Raw genomic sequence first — 21,969 nt, forward strand, 5'->3', positions numbered from 1 at the left:
CCATCAAGTTCTTCAATGTGTCAAAGGATTACTGCATTCATTGTCAAACAAGTATTTTTTTCAAATATGATTTCTGCTAATACCTCAAGTTTTCATTTCACTCACAATTGTGCATTTACTGAGCCTTGCATACTTCAAGCTAAAAGAAAATTAAATAACTAATGACACTTGCAATCCCACAAATTCAAATCCAATTTAGTCTTGATATGAACTTCAGGTTTTATTAGCACTTATATTAAGGAGCATCTTCAGCATGTATTCTGACAAGTTGTCAGTGTGATTTTTATTTTGTCACCACTTCTGGTTAGACTAACACTGGTAAATCTGGCTTTCAATTAAATGGATGTAATTTTCATAGAATCATAGAACATTAGAGGTTTGAACAGACTTCCAGAGATCATTGAGTCCAACATCCCCCACCAAAGCAGGATCATCTAGGGTAGTCTGCACAGGAACGCATTCAGGAAAGTTTTGAAAGTCTCCAGAGAAGGAGACTCCACAACCCCCCTGGGCAGCCTGTTCCAGGGCTCCGTCACCCTTCACTGTAAAGAAGTTTCTCCTCATGTTGAGGTGAAACCCTTCTATGTTCAAGCTTGTACCTGTTGTTCCTTGTCTTATTACAGTGCATCACCTAAAAGAGCTTGGCCCCCTCCACTCGACACCCACCCCTCAGATATTTATAGGCATTGATCAGATCCCTTCTCGGTCTTCTGAAGACTAAACAGCCCTAGGTATCTCAGTCTCTCTTCATAGAGGAGATGCTCAAGTCCCCTAATCATCCTCGTGGCTCTCTGTTGGACTCTCTCCAGCAGATCCCTGTCTCTGTTGAACTGGGGACGCCAAAACTGGACACAGTATTTCAGGTGTGGTCTCACTAGGGCAGAGCAGAGGGGGAGAAGAACCTTCCTAGATCTGCTGGACACACTTTTCTTGATTGCAAGATGCAGTTCTTCAGGAAAAAAACCCAAACCAAACCAAAACAACACAACAAACCGAACCAACCAGCCAAAACCACAAAACAAATCATGTTTTCCATGTCATTTTGAAAAACGTTGAAGTTCATATAAAAGAAAGAGAAATGTCAATGTAAATGACCATTACTGTAGACAGAAGCAATGCTCCTATTGGAAAAGAAGGAGCCTGTGCTATGGTTGGTTAGATCAAGCAGCGGAGGATCTGGAAGACATGGAAGACTAAAAAATTTCTTTTATTCAACAACCCAGTACAAACAAGAAGTTATCTCGACAATTTAAATGTAAATTTCTTAGCACCTGTCAGACAAGTGAGATTTAAAGACCTTCACTTAAAAAGAAACAGGCATCTCTAACCTGAGTCTGCAAGAGAAAGCTGACCTCTGACCTCAATTTCCTTGCAAATGTGGCCATGTGGCAGCAAAAGGGGTGGCTTACTTCAGCATTTTATTAAATTCAGTTTGTATGTACAGTCAGCATGAGATGACTCACACTATGCCTGGAAAAAACGACACTTTGGAGGCAAACTTCCACGCTGCAGCCAAACACAACTAATCCTCTTGGAAACATGACATTCCAGGCAGATTAGTGACAGGCATAAGAAAAGCATTTAAGCTTACTGGATGGAGAAACTTCAGTGGTTGTTAAGCAATGAAGCAAATGAAGGAAAATAAAAGATGTTTAATTAGAGGAAATTTAAAAAAGAAGATGGGTGGGTTCAAAAGAGTTTGTTACCGAAATCAAAACAGACTGTGTTTGAGTTGAGCTTTAGCTAATGTGATGTCCATCAATTTTATCATGGGCTTCTGTCTCTACAATGACATTCAAGATAGCTTGCATTAACACAACAGCTGCATGTCTCCAGATTGTGTAAAATATCTCCGTAACATTGAGTTGGACTGGGATTATTTCAGTCAATTATCAATATGCTGTCTCCACCTTCCACAGCAGTCTCCCCCACATCTTTGGAGACAGAAATCAGTAAAAACATCCCAAAACTGCATAGAGAAGAAAAAATCATCACTGTATGGGACAACTGTACAGTGCAATTAAAGTAGATTAGTAAAGGTTTTGCCTCAGTTCTCTTTGCAGGGTTTTACATATGGAAGGAGAAAAGAGCTTCTCCCAGCTCTATGACATAAAAACACAAAAGGCATTTCACAAACTCTCCATCTCCCACTGCAGCAATCATGGACAAGACAGCAGAGAATGTGTTTAAATTAAAATAAAATCCCATTATGTTTCCTGGTCTCTAGCTATGTTTTTGTACATGTACTGCGTGCAGATGTCAGGGTGCTGGCAGTAGTCCTGTGCCAGAAGCAGCCAGTTCCAGCTGGTTCAGCAGCCCAGAACTTCCACAATGTCCATGGTGCACTGGGGGAAGCTGGTTTTAGAGGGAGTGAAGCATGCTTAGGAATTAAAAAAAAAAAAAAAAAAAAAAAAAAGTAAGAAACAGCTCCTTGAGCTCCTCTTGAAGGAGGAGGCAGTGTGTTTGGGGGTTAGGAGTTGGTATTGAGCCTGGGAAAGCTTTGCAGGGAATGCATTTGTCTCTCACTATGCAAACCTATTTTAACCAGCAATAAACTAAATTAATTTTCCCCAAGTCAAGTCTCCTTTGCTCATTATGGTACTTGGCAAGTGATCTTCCTGTCTTTGTCTCAATCAACAAGCTTTTTCATCTCTTTTCCCTCCCTGTCATGCTGAGGAGGAAGACTAACAGATTGGCTGGCTGGGCTGACCTTGGTCAAGCCACCACACCATCACAGACTTCTCCATCATAAAATATTCTAACTACCTTTCTTTCACCAAAATACACAATTTGAGAGCCTGCAAAATAAAGTCCCAATAATATGCACAAGACCTATTAAAAAGGTAGGGAACAAAAAGAGTACTTATGCTGGTGAGACTGTCCAAAATTAATCAAAGTGGTATGTTTTGGGGGTAACAATTTTAGTTAGACTTTTCTAGTTACACTTACAAAAGTAACAGAAGTTATACAAGAAACAATGCTGGGTTTTAAAATAAGTTCCTAAAGAAAGGAGCTCCACAAAAAAAAAAAAAGCTATAGGACTGAGTGAAAACCAATGAGATCAATACCTATACTTACTCGAATTATACATGAGCTTTGCAAGATAGTCTTATGCAGCATGATGCTTATATAAATTAAAGCTACTGACTTTACAAGAACTATCAGACAGAAACAGTAATGGACTGAAAGGTTATATGAAAGTCTGAACATTAATACTTCGAATGACTTCAAAAAGTAAAGGTGCAGTCACCATCTAAAATAATTCAGAATAAATAAAACTAATTTATACTAACACTGTAACAAATACAAATCATGCCATGTTAAAACCACCACATGGCCAGTAGTCCAGTCTGTGTGGAGATCCAAATAAATGAAGGATCTCCAAAACTGAGAAGGGCCAAAGGAGGAGACTTTGTATTCCTAAGAAATCAGGAGGATACAATTAAACCTCTAAGACACAAATGAATTTGAACAATCTAATTGCTGCAAGGTATCTGAGTTAACAGGAACACTGAAAGAAGGCAAATTAATTTGAATTAAGAAACACCCTCTCCAAGAGCAATTTGGGAAAATCTCTATACAGATTGCAAGTGCAAGAAGGAAGGAAAAAAACATGCTAAGGATAGCACTCAGAGTAGCTTTTGCAAATAATTTCAAAACTGCTTAGAACACAATTTAAAGAAAGGTATAGTGTTCAATAAAAGTGCAAAACCAAAGGAGGAAACAATGAAAGTGTGAGCTACTGGGACACTCCTTGTGCTGAAATTTTCATATGGATCTTGTTTCCTATCACTTTCCATCATATTTCACATATACCTGTGTCATGTTCTGTGTATGTAAGAGTAGAATAACACCATCAGGAACACACTGAAGATAACTGGTAATTCAAAGGGATTGAGGTGCTTTTGGAAATTCAATAAACAAATGAAACAAAGCCCACATGCTAATTTTAACAAAACAACTTCAGAGTGCGTAAATGAAGATGTTCCTGCCACAAGCAGCTCATCTCTGTCCCCCAGGAGATATTCTACACTCAGACCTGCCAGATGAAATGTTTGTGTGAGCATCCTTTGCTTTCCTCCAAATTGAAAGGGATAGGTTGGCTTCAATCTAGGTTGTTTGGGTTGTTTTTGTTTTTTTTTTTTCAATCCATGCTCCTTGGGATTGAAGTCAGCAAACACTGGCAGACCTGGGGAGGCTGTGACTCTTAGCATGGGGTAGCTGAGGAAATCTGTGAGGTGAGCACCCTCACAACAGATGGAAACATGAGTAGCCAAATAGTGTTTGGGTAGTATTGTCTGGGTGTTTTGGAGGTGGTGATTTTGGTTTGCTAGTTTGGGGTTTTTTTATAAAGCAAAGTACCTTTTAAATAACTGCATCCAATGCATTTCAAAGTGATGATAGTGTCTTAAGCACTGAGAATTATAGACACAGTAATTCAGAAATTATAGACACGACAATTCAGGATTAGATTGAAGCACACGATTACCTTCCAGTGCTTACTAAGTGGATACTTAGATTTGTTGTGAAGGAAGAGGAAAAGGAAAAGAGTTCCATCATCAGTTCTGACATTTTAGGGGAACAGAGGTCTTATAATTTAGAGACCCACAGACATTAATGTATTTAATAGGCAGTGACAAAACCAAGCAATAAATACAGAGTAACCTAAATAGCAGGGATCATACATTAAAAGTTACAAAATTAAGACTACACATGAAATTGAGGCAGAACCATTTTGTTTACTAAGTAGAAAACTAGTGAAATATGTTGACAGTAAGAGTCATAAAAGCAAATAATAAAAATAAGTAGATTAAAAAAATTGTGGAGGTAAGAGAAAACTTAAGACACCAAGAGTGATAAAATGTGGAGCCAAGACTGAAATATATTCAGTGCAAATACCAAGGTGACCTCCTCCTAGCCAGAAGCTTTAATACTGTGAAACTTCAATAATTTGTGAAAATTGGTCTATTAAGTAAACATCATTCATTACCCAATGTAATTTTTTAGAAGTAGATAATTTCTTGAAACCACATTTAATTTAAACAGAATATATGTTTACGAACAACAAGTCTACATTTTGTTGGCTTAAGTGCTGACAGAGAAACATTTCTAACTATTCCTTTCCAGAAAGCATTCAGCTTACTTAAGGTCAGCATAAATGACATGTAATCAACATGGGAAACTCAGAAGAAGGGTCAAGCACTAGGAAAAGAACTCTTAAAAACATGAAACAAGCTAAGAAAGGATACGGAAGTTAATTCATTACCATCATATGCATGAAACTCCACAACTAGAACATCACTGGCTGGCCTTGGGAAGACAATTTTGAATATGCTGGCATTATTTAAGAAATTCCATGGTAGTATAGTTTAAATATGTCACTTGTGCATAAATTGGGAAAATAGCAACTGCAAATACACATAGGGAGTTGATAAACCCTTGCGTCTCCACCTAAATGAAACAGGTAGAGGTTCTTGTACATTCTCTACTTCTTGATTGCCACTCACAGCAAATACAATCACTGTTTCTGATTACCTACGTTCAGTAAAATGGTGACAACTCATTAATCAGGCCACACAAGAGCAAGACAGGTATAAGGTTCCACAGCCTGAAATCCTCATCAGGAATGACAAGGAAGCACTGCCAATATGCACCCTTATTACCTGCATCATGGCTGACAGCTTTGATTAGAAGGCAGCTTTGAATCTCACATCTACCTTTGTGAAGAGCCTACTAAACTACTGCTTTACTGAAAGCTAGTATATTAGAACTTAACAAGTTGACAACAAAGTGGAAGATTCCTAGAGCACTGCTCAGTATGGTCTGCATGTAAGTAGCAGCACTGCTTTCTCCTATATTATACTTAACTGTGTAAAATGCAGCAACATTGCCTTTCTGTCTCACACTGGGAATTAGGTTTTATTTTTCCAAAAGAGACAAAAACCATCTTCTCTCAACCAAGCAATGCCTGTTTGGCAACTGGATCATTCTTTTCTCATTCCTAAAGCCAGAAAAAAAATCCTAGAGGACCGCAACCAGCTAGCAAATACAGCTCAAAATGTCACTGGACTCACGGCAGCAATGTCCCTAACAGCACTTGGCTAAATAAAAATGTTCTGGACTCATAATGGCCTGCTAGATTGTGTTTACTAGCTACAACAGAAAGAATGGTTAAAAACCTATCAGTGGCATAATGTTTAGCACCTATTATGCACACAAGTATAACTACCTTACGGTAATTAAAGGCATAAGAAAATGATTAATGTTCAGAAGCTACAAAACTGCATCAGTTGAAAAGCTATTATGATTGCACTGTCTACAGCTCACAGCCTACACTGGGCAATTTAGGCTGATATGCATTCTGCATACAACTGATACTCATTTGTTCCAACACTGGATAATGAACTGGTACATAAAGCTTAAACTACACACCACAGTGGTCACCACCAGAACAGCTGATTTATTCTTATCCTAAGGATGCCATTGTCTTTCTTAAGACTGAGTTCTAGGTCTTCCTGTTCTGTATTTATCTCATCAGAACATTGAAGAATTCACATTGTCATCATATCCAGTGTTGAAATAAGCTTTGGATCGTAAGAACTGAGAAATGGGAAAATGGACACAAAAAACCTGGTGCCTGGCTTCCAACTGTAACAATGTGCTGACATTTATACTCACTCCTATTTAGCTCAGACCCTTCCCATTAAGAATTAGCATAACATTAATCACATCAAACAGTACCTTCCTCAACAAGAGACCTGCAAGTGCTACTCAGTTTGACTAAGCAAACTAGAATTACTTTTTCTTTTCTTTTTTTTAACACAAGTCACAACATGTGATGAAAGATGATGTTTTGAAAAAGGGATACTTCTAGCTCCTTAAAAGTGAAAGTTTAATGTGCTTATTCCAGAGAAAGAATGAAACAGAAGGGGACAGAAAGTCTTCCACTGCCACAGCATCACATACAGCAAATTATTACCCTATAAATAGTATTAGACATTATTTCTGTTAAAGGATTCTTTCAAACATCACAGAGAGAAGGGAACAAGGAAAAAGAAAAAGTGATATGCTGCATTGTCCAAAACTAAATTGGAAAATGATAGATACAGTTTATCATCTAGTAACATACAGAAAAGCAAACACTCCTCTCTCTCACATATAAGTAATATATTGAAAGGAATAAAAAGAGACACACAAACTGTTTACAAATCAGACTTTAAAGTAATGTTCTTTCCAAGGGACTGAATACTCTTTGAAGAAAAAGTAAGATCACAAAGGCCTTGGCTGCCCAAAATGAGCATTAGAAGAAAGGTACGATACAGTGGGCCACATTTCTCCTCTGCTGCAACCAATGAAGGTAGAGTCAAAGTAAACAGGGTCAGTTATAAAAAGCTATGTGTATTCCTCTAAATGCAAAGGAATATTTCACAACTAGTGCAAACCAATACAGATTTTCTGAAACCAGGGTTTATTGACTTGCACCAGTGTGAATTTAGCTCTGTTTCCATTTCAGTTACTAGATTAAAATCTAAAATCATTGCAGTAGATAATAGGAAAAACGCTATTATGAGTAGATCAGTTAAAAGAGAATCTCATATTTCAGCTATAATCCCAGAAGCCACATGTGCTGTGCCATTCCAAGAAGCATGTAAGAAGAAAGCCAACTGAAACATCCACCAAAAGATCTTAGGTCTTTTCTGCTAGCAATAACTGTTGCTGTCACAGGCTTCTTGTGCAGTAACCATAACGTGCCCACCCAAACCAAGAAGCCATTTTCTGTTCCTGTGGGATCAGTCACCAAGTCAGTCCTCACAAAGTAATTTATGTTGTGCTCCATCCAGGGATCTTGTAAGCACTGCATGGTGACTCTTCAGGACTAACCTGTGTGATCTCTGTTGCACAGCAGCGATCAGCGAGGTGCCTGGTGGCACTCAGTAACCTTGATCACACCCGCCAAAGCTTCTCAGCGAGAGTGAACAGTTTGTTTATGGGTGGTGCTGGTGACAGGCACACCAACAAGTCCCTCGTTCAATCTAACTGGGTGAATTGAAAGATTAAGTCTGTCACGCCGGCAGGAGGCCTCATTTTTCTTCTGTGATACATAGGTAGCCCCCTTCCCGCAGCCTGTTTGATTGTGATTAATTTGTCAAGGCTGGCTATAGCATGGAAATGGAAAAATGGATTGCCAATTACAGTTAGTCTTCTCACAGAATACTCCTTGAACCGATGCCATTCTGCAGTAGTGACAGCTCAGAAATAAACTAGATTCAGCTCTATTGAGCAGAAGCCTGACCTAAAGTGTATTTCAAAGCAGAAGGTGACTTCCCTCCTGCCCCAATGAGCTCTTCAGTAAATGGTTGACTTCTGCCTGCCTGGCAGGTACACAAGGCCATTCACATTTATTTTTGTAGTCACCATGTTAAGACGTACTGAACTTCTGACTTAACACTCTCAACTCTTCTGCACATTTGTTTCTGAACAACTCACCCTAAGTAAACCTGAAAGGGAATTTAGTATGTATACCACCACTGCTAAGCAAACAAACCCAGCAACGATTCTGCTCTGTACAGAAGCTCTTAAAATCATTCAAACTTTCTCCTGAAGAGCACTCACAGAAAGGCAATTTTGGCTCTTGCTGTGTTTCCTCTGCAGTAAACCTTACATGTTCTCACAGGCTGTTTAATATTTCACTGATACAGACAACCAGCTTAAATTGAACAAGCAGACAATAATAGACTAATAGGAAATTGGAAACATTCCACAGCAACCTGATATTTAATTAATTATTATTAATATGGAATTGCATAAATAATACCTCAGTCCTGGCAATGCATGGTTTACTGCACCAATGCAACCACCAGGAAAGTACTCGAGCTGCATAAATTAGTAATGTGTGTGCAAATCTAACTTTCTATTACCTTAGAAATTCAGTTTAAATAAAGGAAAAAAAAAATCCCCTTTCGTTCAGGAAAATTCAAACCACTGTAACAGGTGCCTCCTTCCATTGTTATAATTACCCTGTGTTTTATACTATTGTCTTGGGTATCACATCTTCAGACAGAAGAAAGGTGAATGTGTTCCAGAGTCAGTCAGTGGGACACAACAGCTTTAAACGCATTTGGAAGACAAAAAGGGCACAACTCTCCTCCGGGGCCAAGGTGGCCATCCATTAACACAACCACCACCAAGATCTGCGGCGTGCAGAACTGCAGAACACGTCTTACAAACATGACCTTGGCTTAGAAACAGGATTAGTCATTCATTACACTGAATCACCTGACTTTGCTGTTCTTCTGCCTCAGCAGCAGTTGCCCTTTTCAGTGATATATGGTAGCATTCCTACCTAACAAAAGCAGAAAAAAGGACAACGCAAGGGAGGTCTACTGATGAGGTAGAGATACTTCTAAATTGTCTTTGAGGTACTTTGATGAGAATCAGAAAAGCAGGTCTATTCTGTTGATCTTTTATTTCAAAAGAAAGTATTTTCCCTAGCAGCAACTCTGTTTTACCTCTCATAGGGCACCTAAAAGCCCCAATACTCTCACACACACCTCTTTCCACATTTCTTGAAGCAACCTTCAGACACCAGGCACATGAATGAGAGATGATCTTTGTAACGTAGAGTGAATTTAGGTATATATGTATAAGGTGACTTTTTGCATTTGTACTGTACCAACAGAAGAAGGACATCAAACTGTTGGAGCGGGTCCAGAGGAAGCCACAAATATGATCAAAGGGCTGAAGCACCTCCACTATGGGGACAGGCTGCAAAAATTGGGACTGTTCAGCATGGAGAAGAGAAGGCTCTAGAGATACCCCAGTACCTGAAAGGGGGGCTGAAAGAAAGCTGGGGAGGGACTTTTTACAAGGCCTTGTACAGGAAGAATGGCTTTAAGCTGGAAGAGAGTAGATTTAGACTGGATATTAGGAAGAGATTCTTCACAGTGAGGGTGAAACAGGTTGCCTAAGGAGGTTGTGGATGAGGTGTTCAAGGCCAGGTTGGATGGGGCCTTGAGCAATCTGGTCTAGTTGAAGATGTTCCCTGCCCATGGCAGGGGGTTGGAACTAGATGATTTTTAAGGTCCCTTCCAACCCAAACCATTCTATGATTCTATGACACTGGAGTAGAATTTAGTATCTCCAGCATTAACTAGGCCCATTATGGTTGGTGTCATATAAATACACAGTAGGAGACAATGTCTGCTATGGAGAAGAAAAAAAAGTAAGAAAAAAAGGGCAGCTCCACAATATTCTGTGGCCAGACCTATCACTGTACATCACAAATATGCAAAACAATTAAGAGAAGCATTTTTCTAAGACAACTATCTAATACAGTCACAGCAGTCCAAAAAATACAGTCAATACATTTGTGGTAAAACTAACTGACATATGCCACATCATAAATATTATTCCTAGTCAACTTGAGCATCTCAGGGCTTAAAAAAGCTATGTAAGCACAAATCACTATGACAATTCTCTCATAAATTAAATTCTAACCTGTGAGTGGGATTCAATCTCAACTGAACAGTTTTAATTTGTAAACTTCAGATAAAACCATTGTGCAGTATTAAAATTATTGTGGGTGATGATCTAGGACTAGAAATCTTGACCAAAGCCCTTTTTAGATCTTGTCCCAGCTGTTAAAGAATATATGCTTTATAACTTAAGATCACATACGAGACTAGTTATGCCACAGTGACTGTCAGCTTCAGTGCAAGTTTTCAAACCCAGGAGCAGTTTTACAGCTGTCAAGATGATACCTATTCTTCTTTAACTAGATTAATTTTATATTAAGTTCTTCCTTTCAAGGAAGATCATGAAATTTGACTGAAACCATTAAACTAGCTGTCTGTCTTTTTACAATGTGTTTAAAATTCAGAGGTAACATATTTCATATACAACATTTTCTGTACAATTGGGAAGGCATGACAAAGATGTTCTTGTAATTCCCAAGTTGTCACACTACATTTAATTATGAATACAGCTAAGAGACACCCCCAACAACACAATGCTCTTGTTTTGCAAAGAAAACTTGCTTTGCTACTGCACCTGAAGATCTCACCAAGGAATATGAGGTAATGGCATGATTCCCTGATAGGAATCTCACTGGTTAATGAAGAAAACCTGCAAGAAACTGGGAATACCAGAAAAACCTAGGTTGGAAGGTGGTGCTACAGCACCTCTGGAGATCACCTGCTCCAATGTTCTGCTCAAAGCAGGAACAATTTCAAACTCGGATGAGGTTACGCAGGGCCTCAGAGAGCACATCTTTATCTTTGCTTCTGAATGCTGACTTCTCAAGATGAAATATAAATGTAGAGGAAGTAGTCATGAATACCAATATACACATCTAACCAGTTGATTACCTGAATAGAGTAGGTATCCAAAAAAATTAGACTGGTTGCTAGTAGACTTAACTCTTAACTCTTTGAGATAGCCATTTTAAGTTATCTTGGACATGTTAATTCCTTCATATAAAGCTAAATAAAGTGAAATTAATCAGTTTTTAATTTAGACATGTTTCTGCTGCTGGTTTCTTCCATGATGCTGTGGTATGTTCTACATTCATTAAAATCTATGTAAGCAGTGGAACTTACTAATGGATTGGGCTCCAAGTTCAGTTTTAGAGACATGCTCTTTTCTGGGAGGCAAGATTACACCAAAGGAAAAAAATGAATAGTGACAATTAGGCCTTTAACCAAGAAGTATTTTACATTTCATATATCATGTTAATTTGATGTCTCCAAGACAAAAGTTTGTATAACTTTATTTTCTTAAATTCATTTCATAACAAACTAGCTTCAAAGACCTTAAGTTTTCCCTGATTGTAAAATCATAGAGCCAACATACAAGGTTATCTTGTTGACATGAGCCAGGAAAATTTAGAAAAGGGAGTAAAGTGATACTGTTTGTATACAGCAATACAGCTTTCATCATGGCAATTGAGATATTCTTACTTCTTTGAAAGGAAAACCAGAAATACCAAACCAAACATCTTATCTGACCAACTGGCATTTGTGAGACCAGCAATATGTTTTCTGAATACCAGACATCTTTTCCAACTCGCTTATACTTTACAAAATAGTTTGCTTGGGGAGAGAAAATTTGAAAAAGTGAAAGGAAAAAGGGGGAAAGCTCCCAGACTGCAATGTGCTTTTGATGCCTTTGGAGACACCAAAGCTTTTCTTCAACAGTCTGCAGGTATCTAGATAGCTCGTTACAAAACAACTAGACACGAGCCATGCTAGGAGCTTCAACGTGTAAGCCACTATGAATAAGAGCAAGAGAGCACTAAAAAAGTAGGTTCTTGCTGAGTAGAACCAAGACAGTGAGGTCAGAAGCTGTAAGGCTGAAAGAGACAATACATACAAATATAAACTCGAAGCAGTGAGACTAATAAAGGAACTAGGCTTTATAAAGCCTACAGTTCTGCCCATTTCAGAAGAAAAAAGTAACTCTCTCTTCCTAAAAAGAAAAGGGAAAAGACAAAAAGCAAGGCCACGAGGCAACTGAGTAATCAGTGTTTAACATCCTAAGCTTTTGAAATGAAACTTTTAGGGACAGTCACTAAATATCATTTTAATGAAGACAGGATTTGTCTGCAATTCAGGGAAAATGCTGTCAGTTAGACCAGTCAGCAAGAACTTAAGAATAGATAAAATTCTAGATAGTATAACTACAATAGCCATAAAACACCCATTTCCACTGAAAAAGGGAGTTTATTAAGTCTCTTCTCTAGAATCAAGTTTGAGCCTTGCCTTGCTAAATAGATCATATGAATGTTAATTTTAGACTGTTGACAGCTCATGGATTTACACTTTCCAGTAATCATTTTTTTAGTATTCAAATTATGGGAAGAGACCAATTAGTATTTCAGACAGTGCAGTGTCCATGACAAGAACACAGTTAAATAATGCATGCAACAAATTTTCATACAAACAGTAATTAGACTTCTAGAATTATTTGAATATAATAATAGTAATTTCATAGCTGTTACTATTATTAATTAAAAAAAAAAAATCTCAGTTAACTGGTGATCAGTCCCAAAAGAAGCATTAAAAATTGAGTCAGCATATATCTTCCTTTCCCCTAAAATATCACATTGCACAAATTGTGGAGTAAATAAAATGCAATTAACTTCCCAGTGAATTACAAAAAATGACTGCTAAAACCACACAGTAGCGTCAAAAAAGTTGATACAGTCTGAGTTGAGGGATGAGGAGCTGCTAAACTGAGGACCTCCCTTAAAAACTGACCTAGTTAAGAGACAACCTTACTAATGTGAACATTCCTTATGTGACCTACTGGATTTTTTTTCCCCACATCACAGAGAATTTTTATAATAATATCGATTATCTTAGGTCACCACAAAATTGACGTCACAGTATTCAGAGGCTGACGATCATGTACAGCATCAGCCCATTGTGTTGGTTACAGGGACCCAAAGCACCAGACTGGAGATAAACGTTTATTAGACATTTGTGCATAAAGGCTCTGGAAATTTTTCTGCTAACTCCTGCCTTGGAAAGATGGCCGTGCAACCCTTACTAGAATTGTTCGTTAAAGAAATACTTACGTTAGGGATGAAATGTCAACAGAAAATGCGAAGAAAAGGATGGAAAAGATGGAAATAGATTGCCTCAACCTTTAGCCCTGTGTCAGGAATTTATTCTGCCTTTGAAAACATTTGGTTTAGTCTTCTGACTCAGATTTTCAGAGGGCTTTTATAATCCCTCAGTAGTGCACCTGTCAGTTAATCCCTTGTTACAATCTATCCTGGATCACCTCCCAGGGAGAAGAGCTGATGGATACACTCCCAGCCCTCTGAGGGGTGGCAGAATGATTCGTTCTTTGCATACTGAGGAGGAGGCTCTGGAGGTCAAGCACAGCTGTGACACGAGCTGGCACTAGACAAGGGATCTCTCTTCTCAGATAAAGACAAAGCTGAGCAGAGGATCTGTGATACCTCCCTACATCCTGCCTTGTGCACATATTATATATTCCCTATATACACTGCATACTTTACTATTTTAGGGGTTTTTCTTGCTTTGCTTCCTAAGCTTGCTTTTCAGACTCTCCATTGGCAGCACATCATAAATTTAACCCTGCAATGCTTTGCCATGATCAAACCAAAAGCTACAAGAAAGTGTAAGTAGGTTGATTCTAAAAGAAGCAACTCTTAACTCCAATGCAATAAAGGTGTCTAAAATGAACTTGTGTATTTCCACTGCCTAAATTACCACAGACAGTCTGCACTTTCATGGGTTTTGGTCTTTTTCTTCCTTGTTCTATTTTTAAGAGAAATGCAAATAACAGAACCGAAGAGCTGTCATCTTCTTCTGTTTCAGAAAGGATAGATGGTATCATTTTAGTGAAAGTCAAGGTAAGGTAAAATATACAGAGACAAAAAGAAATACCAATTTCTCTTAAAGTTTTATCTTTCCTCCCTCTTTCCCCTCCCCCCCCCCTTTAAGTTTAAAATAACATTTAAATAATTGCTTATGTTGCCAGAGAGAAGCTTTTGTTGCTGTAAGTATCTAGGAACAGAAGTCAACCCTGCATTTTGTAACAAGAAAGTAACAAATAACTGTGTAAGGACTATAACATCTTCAACTCCTTCCATGTGTAGTCCACTCCGTAATTATCTCTCAGTGAAGTATTTTGGTCTTCTCACATCCATCTGCAGAACCTTGTTTAAATTTTGCAGCTTGTAAGGTTTGTAGTGCTGTATCAGACATCCTTGTTCGCTTTGCAGGCGGCACACACCAGAATTTGTGGGTAGCTCCTTAAACACGTGATAATGAGATGCTCTTCCATAAAAATCTACTCAAGAAAGTCACTGTCTTCCTCCCCCTTCTTGCAGTACCTCAGACATAACAGGATGGTAATTATGGGAAAAGCAGATGTGTAAATGGGGATTCACTGTGTTAGAAGTTGAAAAGCTGACACACTACAGCCTAAAAGTACACTTTTAGCCCTCTAAAGTACAGATTTGCCTGTAAATTTATTTTTACCACTTTTTAATAGCTTTTTAAAAAAACAGATAGTAAAATTCTTTTTAAAAAATGGAAAGAGACAAAATGTAAGAAAACCTCTAAAACTCTAGCTGGCCTACAGAAAAGCTCTTCTAACTTTAAGGCTGCACTCTCCCTTGTTTGAACATTATTGAACAACTACTGAGGTTCTGTCGCTTGACACTCCACTATCTCTTTAATGACACAGGAGTTATCCAAATCCTCTGTGCTCCTCCTGTAGCAGTTCTGTTTATGGAACTTCATGCTCCTGATTTAAAGGAAAGCATTTATTGCCACAAAAGAGAGGAACACAGGAATCCATGGGGAAATGAGTCTTCAATACCTTTGCTTTCTTAGACTGATTCTCAGTTTATAAGCACATCAGAGGTGACAGGGATCTCTTAGGAAAAGATAGCACCTCTTTCTTTTTCCTTTTTCCCAAAGTGCTTGTGGGTAGGTTCATAGAATTTCATAGAACTGTTTGGGTTAGAAGGGACCTTAAAGATCATCTAGTTCCACTTGGCCCACGGCAGGGACACCTTCCACTAGACCAGCTTGCTCAAGGCCTCATCCATTCTGGTCTTGAACTTCTCCAGGGAGGGAGAATCCATAACCTCCTTTGGCAACCTGTTCAAGTGTCTCACCATCCACGCTGTAAAAATTTTCTAATATCCAGTCTAAATCTAGCACCATTCAGCTTCAATCCATTCTCTCACCCTATCACTACAAGCCCTTGTATAAAGTCCCTTCCCAGTTGTCTTGTAGGCCCCCTTCAGGGACTGGAACGCCGCTATGAAGTCCCCCTGCTGCAAGATCCTACTTGTATTGCATTCCTTACAGTCAGCATAGGTTGCTTTCTACTTAATTTTTTAAAGATTTAATCCCTCACTGGAAGCTATCAGACCTCTAAACCAAAGATCCCTCATGAGCAAATCTGTTGCCAGAGCTCTTTAAATAGAAGCATGTTAAAAAACATAACATAAAAAATAAAATCAAAGTTTTGACTCCTGGCACAGTGCCTTAATGGAAAACTACCTTCTTGGGGCTTTAACTTATTCAAGCTGGAACATCCATGGTGCTTTAGGCAGAGATGGAACATCAGGAAAGTGTTTGGGGAGAAAAACCAGACCTTTCCTCTATTCAACACCCTTCTCATGAAAAAAGCAATCTGCCCTTTGCCAAAATCTCAGAAACAGGCTTGCTTGCTTGTTTCTTCTCAATTTCCTTTTTATGGGAGAAACGGAATGCTCTGCAATGATGCAAACAGGAAAGGATTGCTCTCCAGAGAAGTGTGACTACTCTCCCCTAATAATAATAGAAAAGGCAAGCCATCTATGCAGCTACAAGAACACAATCCAGATTCTTAAACTCAGCTGCAAATTTGTCCACTTCCATTCAGAGGTGAAACTCAATTCTCAGCCAAGGATTTCTGAAGGGACAGTGTTTGTTCATATGGATCCAAGGTGAGAAATCAAGGCTGTGTGTTCCTTCAGTAATATTTTATTGAGATAGTCAACTGCTAACTGCACAATTCCGTAAAGCAACGCTAATCAGCTTGGCCACCAGGAATGAAGCTGATCCACTTGCTTATCTAGATGCTGACTTTATCTAAAGGAATGTGCATGTATAGACAGGAAAACAACAACAAAAGCAGAAAGATGAAAGCAGAGCTTTGTGGGGTTTGGGTGTAATTTACACCTCAAACACATCAGACAGCATAACATTAGTACTGCAACTGCTATCAAACATTCTTGAACACACTGACACCCCAAGCCTGATGCAGGGTTGCCTGTTTAATTACTACTTTCAGGCAGTACATCTGAGAGTCTCAAAAGTAGCTGAGTGGTTTTTTCATTGAAGATTTAGAAAGTATTTATTAAATGTAAACAGTACAGAGACTGATTTCCCAAAACAAAGAAAAGCAGCCTCAGAAGAACAGTATTTTATCAGAAATAAGTCTTAGTTAATTTCCAAAGGTGAAAACATCAAACAATTTCCACAAAAGGACCTGCTATGTTATATATTATTTCAGCAATGCCACTGCTTTGCAGTTAAAGACAATGCTAATGTCAAGAAAAGCATCCATTGCATCAGGAAAGAAAACAAACACACAAACAAACAAAAACCAAAAAACAACAAGATTCCTACCAGGCATCCTTTCTAACTTTCTTTACTGGTTTAAGAAACCACATTGCCCACCTGCTAAGAACTTTTCTGTTAACTAGGCCAGTACTGTTTGCACATTCCACCTACTTGTAATTTCCATATTTTCAACACAACAGCTAGTTTTGCAAAATAATAACAAAAATGCGTCTATGTTAAAGATCAAGAACTAAAATGCAGAGCTCTTCTGAAAGTTCAAGAGGTGAAACTAAACTGAGGACCAAGATGGAGCTTTATCTGAAACCATATTCATGTTCAGTGATTTCTCATGTCTGTGGAAATGGCATCTGCCTGTTCTTCTGCAATGATACAAGCACAGTTCAAGTAGAAAAAGATTCAGCACCCAAGGCAATTTAGATTGCACCTTATGAAGACTAATTCAGATTTACAGTCACCAATCAACCCATTTTAAACAAGAGGTCCTTGAAAAAGAAGAAACACCTCTAAATATGCCTGTCATTTTTTTTCCTTCTGCATCTGCAGTATCAGATGAGTCAAAATTACTTTATCCCCAAATTACTGTATGCTATTTTCCCACAGCAGCAATGTCACACTATGGTACTACATGTGACTGCCTTTTTTATTATTGCTGCATAGCATGTATCTTTAAAACATTTCAATGGGACAAGTCATCCAACTTACTACCATATTTATGCATTTACTGAACCTACATGGAAGAAAAATCAGCCTGTATTATTTTTAAATTAAAATATATTGTTGTCCCCATATAATTCGCACATGATCTCACATTTTTCCAAGTATTGAACAGCTTGTCTTTTCCGTTCTTCAAAGATCATGCCCACTTCTTCCACAATGTCAACCAAAAAGCAGTTCACTATTAGTGATGGATTGCCTTTAGATTACAACAAAGCAGCTCTTCAGGCAGTATTAATTTGCATGCAAATTCATAAATTAAAAATTATCTCCAGTCTTGGACACTAAGGAATTTTGTTTGCTGACCCTTCTGGATGGAAAATTTTGCCAACCACCTATATTTCTCTGTAGAAGCCATGGCAATGTGTTTGAGTTACCATAGCTGCAAAACTGCAATCACAGTTGTGGGCCTCCGCTCCCAAGCCTAGGGTTGTGCTAAGGGCTGCACAACAACATCTCACTTATCAGCACAACACTATCCAGTCCTAGTCAAAGGCTTTGAGTCCCTGTTATTTAATACAGTATAAATAGATTCACAAGCCAAAATGATTGATGAGACATCTGATACAAAATATCACTTTTTAAAGCAGCAATAATAGGCAAAACTGAGTAAGCAGTAAGTGACATCTAAGGTCTTACTTACCATAAATTCCTGTTGAAATACAGGGAAATGCCTGTAAAACAAATGAAAGAAAAAAAATCAGGGGAATTGGTTTGTTGAACTTGTTACCAAAACAAGAGGTATTTTAAAACGCCTGTTTCTCAACATCCAGAAATTACATGTTCTAGCCTTCACTATTATAGGTATTTCCAAATCATTATATGAAACCTATTCCATGTATTTTCTTTGCTGCCGTGTTAACAGAGCTGCACTCTTCTTCTCTTCTTGAGCTATGAGCAAGATGTGAACCCAGAATCATTATGAAGTTGCCTTTTGAGCTAAAAAATGAATGCAATAAGCTAAAAAAAAAAAAAAGTCATAAGATAGTGTGGTAGAAAAATAAAAGAAATCATATTCTCTGGGTAGAGTTAGAGAATGTTTCTTCTGTAGTAAAATAAACTTGGCCAGCTTAAACCCTGCCCTCTCCTGCCTCTTTGATGTGTCCATGTTCACTACATCCTCTTTTTAGTGGTTGTTGTTTCAGAACCTTTAATTTTTAACCTGAGCTCTTTCAAACCTGTGGTTTTTATGGTGTGACCCAACAGAGCTGTGCTGTTGCAAGTCAAAGGTTTTCAAACTGATGCAGGGAGAGGAACTAGAAAGTGCTGGGGTAAAAAAAAGAAAAAAAAAAAAGGTATATTTTTGGGTCAGCTTGGACGCCAAGTAAAACCTATCATGCAACAAGAGATGGTTGTAGACACTGTGCCAACAAGAACAACTTATGCTTCCAGCTCTACGTGATGTCTAGATATTTGCATTTCTGTGAGCCAGAGTCAGTTTCCAACCACAAGAAACCAAAGCTGTGGTTTCACAAGAGAGACAATTTTCTTTGTGTGCAGCTGATATGTGATATCACCTTTTCCTCCCACCTCTGGACTGACAGCAAACACAGCTCAAAGGTACAAGCACACCTGTGACCAAAGTCTCAAATATCCACCCTCAGGCTCCCTCCAGATCCCCTGGCGATGAGTCATCATACAAAAGAAAGGAATTCTTCTTTACTTAATCACACAGGAAAACATTATTCAAAGCTAATGCTTGCTTTATATTTAACCAGGGAATTAATTAGGGAATGGTGATTAAGAAAGGAGAGGTCTAATGGAAAGAATATATCCTCCCCTCCCCTCTGCAAATACTTAAGTGGGGGAGAATTACAGTCTCATTCCTTCTCATAAGCACTACAACTTACATCCTGAAAAATACTTAGTTTTGTAGTTTGTACCCAATAAATCACAACGAATCAGCTCTTTAAGGAAATGAGGAATGGAGTAGAAAAACACCCAACACACACACAATTACAGGCTCAGGCTGAGGTGGCAACAGATGCTCCAGTAGTAAGAGAGAGGCATAAAGGATTATTTTGTCCAGTTAAGCAGCAGATCTTAGAATTTACCACTGTTGGAAGTTTCATATGTTCAGAGATAATTGCTCCAAGCAATTCTGTTTTCCATCCTTTTCCACAACTTTAGTAACAGCATATAATTTAGATCCTCTGGGAACAAGAAACAAAGAATTTGAGGTCCCATCTCTTAGTGATCTCACAATTCTGAGCAAGTGGAAAGGGCCCTGTAGCACCTCTGAAATCCTGTTGGTCCCACAGTTCCTTGGGCAACAGCATACCCAGTGCCTACAAGATACAGCATCCATGACTTCAGCTCCCCACATGGGGCAAAGCTACCCAAGCTGGGGAACCACAAGCTGGGGTGGCTCTGCAGCCCCCAGGCAGCAAAAGATCAGCATACACCAGCTCCCCCAACATTGCTGCAGATTTCTCACCCGCACGAAGCAAAGGGTATCTGGCTGTCACGGGTGTCCAAGCAAGACATCTCCTGACGGTGATCCTGAGGGATTTACAAACCAGCCACTGAACTATGGGATGGGCTCAGTGCATGCTGTCAAGATCTTGCACCACAGCTGTGTTTACTGGGTGCCTGAAGGCAAGCCTGCAGGCTCCAGGGATCTGGGCTTTCTTTCCCGCTTTGCTCAGAAAAGAGAAGATTAGACAACTGCATTTTCAGCGTTGCATGGCAGGCGCCTGTCGCATTTGTTCATCTCCACTCACAGAATACACTGCTCTGAGGCTGTTTAGCAAGCTTTAGCTAGCAATTTGTGTGCTGTGCGGGTTTCTGAATACCTACTTCAAATTACTGTGTAGACACGTCATAATCATTGCCTTGCTTTCAGTTTCTGTCATGCAGCTGAAACATATCTGAATGGAGCTACAGGAGTGTGTAAAATCCCATCAAACTCCTTCCAAATACCAGACTGTGCCATAACCTACGTGAGCTCTGCCCTCTCCCTCATTCAGAGATGATCGCAGCACATAACTAGCAGATGTAATTTCATAAAATGTGACAGTGCTTTTACTCATTCAAGAAAGACCCATGCCCAAGATCACATATCAACTGTGTTTTCTCTTGGCTCCTAGGGAGACAATTTAGTCTAGATGCCAGGTTGAAATTACTGACAGAGCAGTAATGGGGATCTCACAGCATGGATATCAACATACTACAGTATTTGGCTTATGGACAAAAGAGGTTAAGGTTTCTGACCTTTTCTGTGTGTAATAATTTCTTAATTATATATTTGATTTCAATAAAAATTCCATTTCACAGTAGGAAACATTCATTCCTATTTCTATGTTAAAATGTTTCTCATCTTAATTTATTGCTGGTAACTGCTATTTATTAACTAACCCTCAATATCTTCACTACTGAAATCTCATGTTTGTGTTACTTCAGGGCTAACAACAAATGTCTCCCTGATAGCAATCAAAACAGATACAACTTTGGAGTACACAAGTAGTAATGGTGAGAGCTTCCTACTACTACATTGCTGCCATCATCTAGAGAAAAAAAAAAAGGCCAAATTTAATCAGCTGTGTGAATACTGTAAGACTGGAATTGATTTAATTCTTGTAGGAGAGGATGTGGGCGCTCAGCCTCTGGTACTTTTTAATCTAATGTTTCTTTACTAAGGCTGCAGCAGCGGTGCTAATTAGGATGAAATGTAATGCAGTTTCATGAGGAAAATTTACAATAGTCACCATGTGGAGGCCAAGTTGGACTCTTAGACATTTCAATAAGAGGGACCTGGGTATTTAAATACTTAAGGGCTTATCTACAACAAGGGGTTCCAGTTCACACTGAGCTGCAATGTATTAACTGTTATACATCAGATGAATACAATTGCTGTGTCTACATGACCAGATGCCTCCTACTGCAGTCCTAATAATTGCTTCCACAGAGCAAGGACTTGCTTCAAATTAAGTGCTCGGCATTCTGCACTGGCATCCCAGTGCCATTTCTGCCACAACCAAGCCACATACAAGGTAAGCACTTTTCTTCCAGCACATAACACAGCAGACAAATATAACATCAAACACAAATTTCTTTTCATCACCTCATGAAGCTGACTAAGTAATACTCCCAGTTGAAAGCCATTCTTCCTATGCAACCTGCATTACTGAAGCTCATA

General features: G+C 38.8%; 1 protein-coding gene across 1 annotated transcript in view; it reads right to left on the bottom strand.

Annotated features, from left to right (window-relative positions):
* The window catches only part of MACROD2 (mono-ADP ribosylhydrolase 2), a 939,837-nt gene that overhangs the window by 291,979 nt on the left and 625,889 nt on the right, over positions 1-21,969 (bottom strand). Inside the window, exon 7 of the mRNA XM_054383563.1 lies at positions 18,475-18,505. Coding sequence (XP_054239538.1) covers positions 18,475-18,505 — 31 coding nt within the window. The remainder of the gene's footprint in view (positions 1-18,474; positions 18,506-21,969) is intronic.

The sequence above is a fragment of the Indicator indicator genome, chromosome 9, assembly GCF_027791375.1.
Source record: "Indicator indicator isolate 239-I01 chromosome 9, UM_Iind_1.1, whole genome shotgun sequence".
Taxonomy (NCBI): domain Eukaryota; kingdom Metazoa; phylum Chordata; class Aves; order Piciformes; family Indicatoridae; genus Indicator; species Indicator indicator.